This window comes from Aptenodytes forsteri, unplaced genomic scaffold (assembly GCF_000699145.1).
Source record: "Aptenodytes forsteri isolate BGI_AS27 unplaced genomic scaffold, ASM69914v1 Scaffold55, whole genome shotgun sequence".
NCBI classification, from domain to species: domain Eukaryota; kingdom Metazoa; phylum Chordata; class Aves; order Sphenisciformes; family Spheniscidae; genus Aptenodytes; species Aptenodytes forsteri.
In genome coordinates, this window is record NW_008796063.1 from 5,773,508 (window position 1) to 5,784,325 (window position 10,818).

Consider the following 10,818-nt stretch of genomic DNA (forward strand, 5'->3'; position numbering starts at 1 on the left):
GGCAGAGCTGAACTTTGCCCCCCGTCCCCAAACCCCCCTTGGCGGCCCCGCGTCCCGAGGAGGCCGAGTAACACACCCCCCCCTGCCAGGCGGGATGGCCTCGGTCTGCCTCCCCAGAGCATCCCCTGGGGGCTCGGCCTGGGCCCTTCCCGTGTCCCTGGCTGCAGGGCCGTCCGTGAGCTCCTCAAGCAAGCGCCTTCTTAACAGCCTCTGGTTTGCCGCCTTACTTTAATCGTCGGCCTGGCTGCGAAGTGGATTGTTTTAAGCTTTTGGCTTGATGATTGCTCAGCCAAGAAACAGGGCTACTTTGTTGCATGGTGGTCGCCCTCTGGTACCGCTTGTAGGAAGGGGCGGCTCTCAGGATGGTAAGAATCACCTGCACAGAGGAACTTTATTAGAATAGATTCTAGCTGGTGTAACATTTGTGTCCATGATGGTGACTAAGTAGAGCAGGCCTCGACATTTTCTTCAGAAATGGTACTGCTACCTGACCTGTTATAAGAAACTTACTTTTATTGCAAACCTTTTTTAAGATTTTTTTTTATTTATTTTTCACGTCCACCGTAACTTGCGGTGCACACCCTTTCTCTTACCAAAATTTAAAATGTAGACCCTTGCTTTCAGGGGCACGGAATAAGGTATCTCTTCTAGGGACTTCCTCAGTTGGTCCCAGCTTTGTTTACTTGTGGTTCTGCCGGGGGAGGACAGGTGAGAAAACTGCCTTCTGAGTCTCGGTAGCTCGCTTGTGTGTCACCTGTCCTCGGAGCTTCTCTGAGTTGGAATGGGAACGGGCCTGGGGGTATTCACAGAAAAATAGCAGCCAGGTACGTGGGAAAGAGGGTCCTTGGTGCGTAGTCCTACTTCTGCTGCCAGTGTGCGTTAGATAGCCTGCCCTGCCCTGTATGCCAAGCACTATTAAAGCAGTTGTCTTCTGCTGTAGCCTGATGGGATCAGCGAGGGCACCGTCTAGGCCTTAAGACTTAAAATGTATTTTAGAATAAATTAAGACAAAGCATGGCCTATTTTATAGTAAGGATTATGTAATGCTATGCCTGCAGTGGCGGAAGATGACTTGGCTCAGCAGGTCACTTCTCATCCAGTCTCCTGAACGTATTAACTCACATACTTTGCTTAAGCCTCCCTGAATTAATTTGGAATCAAAGATCCTGCCTTTCCCATTTTAAATGCAAGAGAAAGGAGGTGCTCAAGTAAATGAAAAGGTGACATTTGCATAGCTAGGAAGAGGGTTTCCTTCTAGGCAAAAAGATGTGATGAGACTGTGAAATTTGTTTGGAAAGTCACTGAGGCCAAAAAAGAGTCCTGGATAGACCTGTCTGTCCTCTGTAAAATGTCTGTTAAATGTCAGTAGTTTTCCAGAGACTCATTAACACGGAGTGAGATCTCAGCTGTGGAATTGTACTTGGGATGGCCAGTGCTTACTTGTTTTAAACAACACCAGCCTGTAAAACATTAGTCTGTTCTGTCATGAGTTACGTGTTAAACTTGAAATCCTGACTCAGAGTTTCAAAACTCATAAACTGAGATGTATTTGAAGGTGGAGGAGGAAAGATTACCATAAGCCTGCCTCCTGCAGACCTCTCATCCCTCCCTGTGATCCACATAGGTGGAAAACTGCTGTTCCTGCCTGACTCCGAGCAGCGAGTCCTGTGCTCCTCCGAACAGGAGTACCTGGGCCAGTGTTGTTACTGTACAGGCTGACTGCGTTGAACTCTTCTCTGTTTATGATTTGGTGATGGAGTCAGACTTCCAAGTTTAACATCCCTGTTGTAGTTACATCTGTTACATTGGCATCTGTTTTCCTGATGCTTATAGGTACTTTTTCTGGTATGAATGATCTGTTCCAGGATTTCAGTTACGAAAATGTTTCTCTCTTGTTCTAAATGTCCCTTAGATCAATGTAGTGAGTATTTATTTTTATTAAAAATTCTTTTTAAATAAAAGTTTTTTTTAAAAAAAAAAAACCACCAACTCCTCTTTTAAATGTATTTTATGTTGTAAAGCTGTTTTCAGCATCTTTTAGTATCTGCTGTAATAATTCCCAGATTAGGAGCTCCCAAATAGCATTGGGAGTCTACTGGAAGTAGAATTTGTGGAAGTGGATCCACACTGAGATTCGGAGTCAAATGCCTAGAAGCAAACCTGGATGTGAGGCCAACTATAAAAAATGTTGGAGCTGCCGATCCGTTTGACTGATGTGCAGAGCATTTGCTATGGCGATTGCAAATCTGAATTGTTGAGGATACTGACTCCAAAAAAACATTATTACATTTTGTTATTATTACATTATTACAGTTCTGCTAACTGTTTTGGTAAAAGACCTTGGGGTTTTTGGAAGACAGTGAGCAGGATGGGAGGACTCTGTCTCCTCCCCTGCTTGTTGTCTGATCTGATTTTACCAGTAGGACCCGTCCCTGGGACGGGGATCTCACATGCAGCACAAGAGCTTTTGGGATCCACCGTTTGCTCATTTTCCCTCTGGTTAGTGTGACTCCTTCCATGCCCAGCCTGTCCCACCGCTCCTCTGACTGCTTCGCTCCCACAACCACCGACCCCTTTCTGTTACCCCACGGGGACGCTCGTGCATCGGATCTGCTGTACGGGGCGGGCCTTGGTGCTGCAGGAGCAGAGAGGCTGCTCTGACCGCCGAGAACAGAAAGGGGTTAACGGGGCACAGCACAACTGGGTGTCGTAGAGGACAAAATGAATATTGCAGATGCTAAAGCAGTGTGGTAGAACTGATGTCTTACCTTTTTGATATGAGCAAATTGGCTGCTGTTACTAACTACTCAGAAAACAGACTTTTTGAGAAGCAGTTGAGAAATGGAAATTGGAAACTGTATCTGCTGCCACACCTTAACTGCTTTTATAGGATGTGCTGCTTTTATAAACTGGCGATGTGACTATCCAAGACCTTTAGTTACCGATAGTGATGATGTGCAGGAGGCTGCAATCACAGCACCATGGTAAGAGGCTCCTGCTCTTGAGGTAACCGCTGGGAACAAATTCTTTTATTCTTCGTTTCTTGGTTACCTCTTAAGCGAGGAAGGTAGAAGCTGCAGCAGGTGTGTTTTGAAGCATTATGTTTGAGAGACCAGACTTGTTTCTTTTATGAATTGGTGACTCTTTTGTAAAGTGTTGCGTGGTAAATCTTGCTGGCTGCTCTTGTCTTGCCTAGAGCCCATCAGAGACAAGCTACTTTGGTTCAGCAGAGGACTAGTATGTGGCAGATGCCCCCTGGCAGAGAGTAGTAGTGGTCAGAGAGACTTAAGCCGGTGGAAAGGAGACACCGGTGAGGAGAGGGCTGGAGTCACTTGGGTGGCACTGGGTGTGCAAGCTGTCCAGGGTGTATTCCGAAAACTGTTTCACCATGTATGGCTTTGGTTTTGGTAAAGGCTGTAATGTGACGGTCTGAGCGGTGTAGTTCAGTGCGTTGGCATCTTTTGCTCAGGTGCACTCCTGGGATCATTTCCTTTTCTTTGTTTCAGCCCAAATCAGGTTTGAAGCTCTCAGTTTTCATTCTTATACTCTTTGCTTGTATTCCATCAAGTCTGGAGCAGAAAACAAATTGTAGCCTGCAGCTAAAGTTTAATCATTATTGAAACTAACCTGATTTAAAAATAAATCCCTTATTGCCTTTATTTTAAATTTTAATGATCTTTAATCCTTTAAGTAACTTTAAGCGTACACAACTTATTTAGTGGTAATTTTTCTTAAGGCTTTGGTATTGTTTTCAGGTATATGTCACAAGGAAAACACGCAGAAGCAAGAGAACTAATGTATTCAGGGGCTTTGCTGTTCTTCAGTCATAACCAGGTAAGTCACTAATTTTGTGTGTGTGGTTTTGGGGGAGGGGGTTGTTATTCCAAGATTTTGAGGGGTGAATGGTGAATTCTCAATGGTAAACGTTTGGGGTAATTGCTTTGTAATCTTTTGTTGTATCTCTTTGTTGAGCCTTTCTCCACAAAGAAGGATTATGCCAAACTGGAACACAGAGCAGAAGTGTTTGTGAGCATCCAAACAATAATCCTAACCACATTTGTTTTGTTTTCCTGGAGGCTTCTCTTTTGATGCCATCAAATTACTGTAATTGTTTTTTATAAGGGAAGGTTGAGACTATACTGTGCCTTAGCTGTAGATGTTGATAAAAGTATTAAATCTGCCTCTGACGAAATTCTGGTCGATGTTTTATGTACCGATATGTTCATCACTACCAGTATGTGTCTGTTTTGTAGCAAAACAGTGCTGCTGATCTGTCCATGCTGGTTTTGGAGTCTTTGGAGAAATCGGATGCAAAAGTAGCAGATGACCTTTTAGGTGAGGTGACCTTTGCGCTCGGTTTGATGGTGTTTAGATGTGCTTTCACTTCACAGTAACTGTTGTTAACAGTCTTGAAACATGAAATCCTTTTTGTATGCCCTCCCACATGGCTAAGGGTTGCCTTCATCACAGAAATGGACTGGGGGAAAATGAATAATGGATTCCCGATAACTTTGTGGGCATGCTTAGAACAAACATTGCTGTCTTGTGGCATTGTCCTTTCCTCAGTGCAGCAGTAATGTATTGTCTGCACAGTCACTGATGAACAGTCTTGAAACGTGAAATCCTTTTTGTATGCCCTCCCACATGGCTAAGGGTTGCCTTCATCACAGAAATGGACTGGGGGAAAATGAATAATGGATTCCCGATAACTTTGTGGGCATGCTTAGAACAAACATTGCTGTCTTGTGGCATTGTCCTTTCCTCAGTGCAGCAGTAATGTATTGTCTGCACAGTCACTGATGTCCCCAGGGCTTTGGTGGGTGGTGGTTTCCCACCCTAGCAGTGTGGTAGCGTGCACGTTATTTGCGATTCAGCTGTTCACAAGGAAATTTTTCTTGTTTGACTGTGGGATTTGGTAAGCAGGCAGTTCCGGGTGGACCCTCTTAAGAGCTGCCTGGCCAGACTACTGCTGCAGCATGGGCGAACCGCTCCTGTTAACCTGTGGACGGAGACAGACAGACAGAGGCCATTCTTTGTTTACTTAAATCAGCTCTGACATTTTGTATCCCATCTATCTTCTGGTGGTGCTTTTCCGACCTACAGCCATCTGTCCCTCTCAGTTTCCCTATGAATGGCAAGCAGTCCCATAACCTGCAGTCTTTCCTCCTCCTCAGAATCTCATGGTCCTCTGGGTTATCCTGTCCCAAACGATGAAAGAGGGAAGCTGTCACCAGCTGACTGCAAGGCACAGCTTTTGGCTGTGGAGGAGTCATGTGAATATTGCTGGCTGATAGATGCAAGATTGACTTGATGTATGAGAAGTGGCTCAAGTTCAAAGTCACTCTTTTTTAAGGTGGCTTATGGAGGCTGTTAAGGGAGCTTAAAGACACAATAGCACTGTAACTTAAATGTTGTATCTTAAAGATGCACTAGAAGCAGCAGTTCATCCTATTTCTATTAATGCTAAATATTTGTGAATCTTATTGTTTCTAGAAAACTTGGCTAAATTGTTTAGTTTAATGGATCCAAATTCTCCCGAAAGAGTGGCTTTCGTATCCAGAGCACTAAAATGGTCTAGCGGGGGATCGGGAAAACTTGGACATCCAAAACTACACCAGTTACTAGCAATTACCCTGTGGAAAGGTAAGAAAAATCAACTGGCTTTTCTGTGTTTTGTTTTGAAAATGTTGAAAGTATGATATTGTAAGAGATCTACTTTGGAAATAATCTAAGGAAGCTGAGATGGAAATGATTGATTGAGTTCTGCTATTACCTGATTTTTGCAATAAATTCAGCTTAATGTTACTAACAAAAAAAACCCTGGGGCTGTAACTCTGTATTAGTGCAAAACCCAAAATACAACTGCTGTAAAGCTCTCTGTAAAAGGAAGGTTGATCCTTTAGACATTGAGGTAGCTTGATTGAGTCATTAGGAGGAAAATTACTGGGGAGCAAAGCTGTTCTGTTGTGGCTTTTTTTGTTTTTAAATCCTGGATAAACATGACAAAGATTGAAATACATCACCTAGCATCCGAAACAGTCTTTGGATCTGTAACTAGGTACTTTTTGAGATGTTGACCAGCAGGCTTATTCCAGAATGAGTGCTGTTGCCTTTGATTTATGTGGGATTTTATCACTTGTGATGGGATGTAAGATAAACTAAAAATGTACTAAATAATTATTTTAATTGTGGATGGTAGCCAGTTTTTAAAGTCCTACGTTCAAAACATAACAAAGGTGAGTGAGAACAGTTGAATAAATGCCATCTCTTCTGTGGTTTCTCGTGAATTAATAACTGCGCAAGGTGATTGTTTGTTTATTTTAAATTTTTCAGTAGCTGCAAAGTGATGATAGTGGTTTCATATAACAATCCTGACCCAATGGTCAACGTTCCAGCTCATTGCCTTTCTGCGTGCCATAGGCAATCCCATAGCTGTTCTCATGGGACTTAGGTTAGCGTGATGGCTGCTGCCAGCCAGAAAGGGAGGATTTTCCTCAGAGCATTTAAGTTAGAAGCTGAGATACGATTAGGATAAGAAACAGTTGCATTGTGAAAGTAAAAATCCCCATTTTGTAGCTGTCTGCTCACGGTTCTTTTGAAGAGCAAAATGCGTGCGTTTTCTTCGTCTGTAGTTTTGGAGAGTTTCATCAGAAAAGGCTCAGATTTTTAAAACAAAGCTTTTAAATTCCAAAAATTAGCAGCTATCCAGTTTTGATTTGTCATTGCAGTGATTTTGCATGATGCTTTGCTTCAAGTTAAGTTCTAACAAATCATTGCCATTTCTTACACCTTTTTTCCTGTATAATTGCTGTTCTATTTGGCATATGGAAGCAATTTTAATTTTGATAGCGAGAGTGGGCTAAGCTAAAAATAGGAAATGCCTTCTTTCTGTGCACTTAGAAAGAAGGATGCTGAAGGTGCTGTTTGACTTCTTAGTGCACGTGGTCTGATATGGAACTTCTTGATTCTTCTCCTAAGCACTGATGATAGCATGTGAAGTGTCAACATGCAGTGAGATAAAAGTGAGATGACCGCAGCTCAAGCTGTTTGTCCCGGTGGTAGCTGTGTTTTGTGGTGGCATTGAATAAACTGTATTTAATAGCAGTTGTTCAAGTCTATTTAGGATAACATATTTATTATCTCCCTTTATAAATTGTCTGTAACTTACAAAGGAAAAAGCCCACTCTTTTTGCTAGTTGTCTTGTTTATATACCATGTGTGTAGCTCTTGTCCTTTTACCAGCTGTAGTGTACAAGCCTAACAAATTTGTTTTTACGTTCAGGTATGATGAACTGATTTCTTAAAAGCTGTTTTCTTTTTCTTTTTATAGAGCAAAACTATAGTGAATCTCGGTATCACTTCTTGCACTCCACAGATGGTGAAGGATGTGCAAATATGCTAGTAGAATACTCCTCGTCCAGGGGATATCGCAGTGAGGTGGACATGTTTGTAGCACAAGCAGTACTACAGTAGGTGTTGAACTTTTTTTTAACTATTTTGCTGAGATGACACTGTGTTTGAGGCCAATCTAATTTAGTCATGATAACTGTAGGTTAACCATGCATCCTTTTCAAAAGAAACTGTGAAACTGGCCAGAGCTTCTGAAACTCACTTGTTGTGTGGTAACAACACAACAGGAGAAAACCATCTCAAAACTGGTGTGTCAAATTGGTCAGATTGGGGAGAGAAAAAAGAAAAAACAAAATGTATTAAGGTTGAAACCTGAAATCATGTTAATTGCCTGAAGAATTACTGTAATGTTTGACTCTGAAAGCACAATTCTTAGCTTTGTTAACACCACTTTATGTCTAGTTAGGGCTTACCTTGATGTTCTTGCCAAGACTGGGCCTAAGTGGGCTCTGTATTTACCTTTAGCGTAGTACTTGCTCTCAGTCTCGTCATCCTAAGAGACAATTTGTCTTGGGTCACCCTGGTCTGTGAGCAGCAGTGCGATGGTTCTTGGTTTGACAAGAGTTGCTGGTGGCTTTTATTTGCTTCAGGCATTAATTTTGTAGCAGGTAGGAATGCAAGCTATTATGTGCCTTTGCAGAGCTCATGTACAATTAAGGTTGACAAAGCCAATTTTACTGTGTTCAATCAGCTGATGGCTTTCTTCAGTCAGGGAAAGCAGCGGATGGAGGAGTCTGAGGAGGAGGTGGAGACAGGACTGTGCAGCAGGGAGTCAGGGAGAGAGTAGGTGTTGGGGGAGAGGGAGGAGGTGAGAGCAAGTCTGTCTCTCTTTTGGCAGCAGTGAGCTGTCATGTCAGATTTGTCCTGCTTTCCATAGCTGGTTGATATAGATTGCAGTGATTTTGAGCAGTAGAAAATCTTTTATGGAAATCCAGTGTATGCAGGACTCTTAAACAATTTTATGGGGCTTTGTTCTGGAGGGGAGGAAATTCTGGGGAGAAGTTATGAGTAAGAGATTATTTTTTAAGTATTTATGCACTACTACTGCACCTTTACTGGCCTATATCTCAAATACTGTCCTAAATCCTCTTACATAGCAGTTTATACTCTAATGGAAATAATTGCAGTTCCTTGCTCAGCAGTAAGGCAAAAGAGCCCAATGCCCTTGCACATGTGAGGGTACAGAATTGGAGGCCAGCCTGCAACCAAAAATGAGACTGCTCATGGCAGCCTTCCCAGTGCTTGCTGACAGCATTTGTCCCAGATAAAGTCTCTTGTTAGGCCTATGGGACTTGCAGAGATTGCCAGTTAAATTAACTGGACCTGAACAAAGATTTGATCAGTTTGAGAAATTGATCTGTTAACTGGTGACAAATGGCTTGGGAGCTCCAAGTGTAGCTTTATTATGAGACTTTGACGTGTGTGTCAAACTCATTAGTGGTCCTGATGCCATGTTATTTTGAGGTAGTGCTAATAGAATGACAGTCGTTGGACGCTGGCAGATACATACTGAAAGGAGATGTGTTTGGGAGTGGATGGGGCCAGGAGAAAGGTCTTTAATTCGGTTTTTACCTCAGCGTAGTAAACTCTGGACCAGTAAATGCAATATCATGTTTAATTTGAATTGATTCTATGATTCTATAGACCTCATCGCTCTCTACAACTACCTGAAAGGAGGTTGTAGCGAGGTGGGGTCGGTCTCTTCTCCCAAGTAACAAGCAATAGGACGAGAGGAAATGGCCTCAAGTTGCACCAGGGGAGGTTTAGATTGGACATGAGGAAAAATTTCTTTATTGAAAGAGTGGTTAAACATTGGAACAGGCTGCCCAGGGAAGTGGTTGAGTCACCGTCCCTGAAAGTATTTAAAAGACGGGTAGATGAGACACTTAGGGACATGGTTTAGTGGGCATGGGGGTGTTGGGTCGACAGTTGGACTCGATGATCTTAGAGGTCTTTTCCAACCTTAATGATTCTATTCTATGATTCTACGCGGTGGCCAGTCTTTCCACGTTTTGATTTAATTGATGCCCTCTTTTAGTAACTGTCCTGCATACAATCTGCTTTGGTTAAACTCATTCTATTAATACTTAATGTCAGTTCTCCCTCCCAACCCGCTTATTCCACAATGTATTTTAGTAGTGATTTTTCCCCTTCCTCGGTTGATAGCCAAACCATTGCCAGAGATGTACATCTCTACCAGTTAGTTTTTGCCATCAGTTTAAGCCTGAGATGGCTTCTATGCACAAATGAAGTAGAGATTGTTGAGCTTCTGGCTTCCCTTTTTCTTTCTGCATATAAAACTACTTCTCTGCCTTTTATTTTTAACTTGCTGTGTTCTGTTTCCTTTTGCAGATTTCTCTGCTTAAAAAATAAGACCAGCGCATCAGTTGTTTTTACGACATACACGCAGAAACATCCTTCAATAGAAAAGGGTCCGCCCTTTGTTCAACCACTGCTAAACTTCATCTGGTTTCTGTTATTGGCAGTTGATGGGTACAGTCTGATTTTTCTCATGTTGTTCTTGGGCTTTGTTCTTGGTTCTCATGTTGTTCTTGGTTTCCTTTTCAGTTGTTACTGAGATTACATTTTTGCTTGTTTCCTTTCTAGAGGAAAACTAACAGTATTTACAGTATTGTGTGAACAGTATCAACCTTCACTGAAAAGAGATCCCATGTATAATGAGGTGAGTTACTCATAGTTGTAAACAGGATTTAACCTACAGAATTAGTTAAATAATAGCTGATTGTCTCCTGTTTTGTGACTTGTATATAAGAGTCGGTGATCTAGCTTGTGTGGTGTGACTGCTGCCCATAATATTTCCACCTGTAAACAAAGTAGCTGACATTGTTCTTCATCTTGTGTTGTTTCAGTACCTAGATAGAATAGGACAGCTTTTCTTTGGTGTTCCGCCCAAGCAGACATCGTCCTACGGAGGATTACTAGGTAAGGTTTATGCCAACAATTGTTTATAGGTACCACCAGTCTTTTCAGAGCAGTGGCTTATATGAAACGGCTGTGCTGGAAATAGATAATTTGTTCTAACGAATATATCGGGGTTTTTGTAGCCTGTAGAAACAGTCACTACTGTAGAATACAAGATGAATTGGTTGCATGTGAAATTAATTTAGTGAAGCTAGTAGACTTTTCACCTTTGAGAAGGGGAGAAGCATGTAAATGACTCTTACAGTTAATTTTTGACATTGTGGTATAACTTCCAAATGTAAAGAAAAATCTTGTCTGTGTTAAAGCTTAATTTCATAGAATCATAGACTAGTTTGGGTTGGAAGGGACCTCTAAAGGTCATCTAGTCCAACCCCCCTGCCGTGGGCAGGGACAGCTTCAACTAGATCAGGTTGCTCAGAGCCCCGTCCAACCTGACCTGGAATGTTTCCAGGGATGGGGCATCCA

The 10,818-nt window shown here is 42.3% G+C and overlaps 1 protein-coding gene across 2 annotated transcripts in view; it reads left to right on the top strand.

Moving 5' to 3' along the window:
- Positions 1–122: 122 nt before the first annotated feature.
- The window catches only part of GET4 (golgi to ER traffic protein 4), a 13,373-nt gene continuing 2,677 nt past the window's right edge, over positions 123–10,818 (top strand). Inside the window, exons 1-9 of one of the 2 annotated variants that reach the window (XM_009286378.2) lie at positions 297–365; positions 625–824; positions 3,756–3,834; positions 4,254–4,335; positions 5,494–5,643; positions 7,331–7,469; positions 9,763–9,903; positions 10,018–10,093; positions 10,281–10,353. In XM_009286378.2, coding sequence (XP_009284653.1) covers positions 3,760–3,834; positions 4,254–4,335; positions 5,494–5,643; positions 7,331–7,469; positions 9,763–9,903; positions 10,018–10,093; positions 10,281–10,353 — 736 coding nt within the window. In that variant the 5' untranslated portion in view covers positions 297–365; positions 625–824; positions 3,756–3,759. Of the gene's footprint in view, positions 366–624; positions 825–3,755; positions 3,835–4,253; positions 4,336–5,493; positions 5,644–7,330; positions 7,470–9,762; positions 9,904–10,017; positions 10,094–10,280; positions 10,354–10,818 lie in introns of both variants that reach the window. The other variant, XM_009286379.2, reaches the window with a different exon arrangement.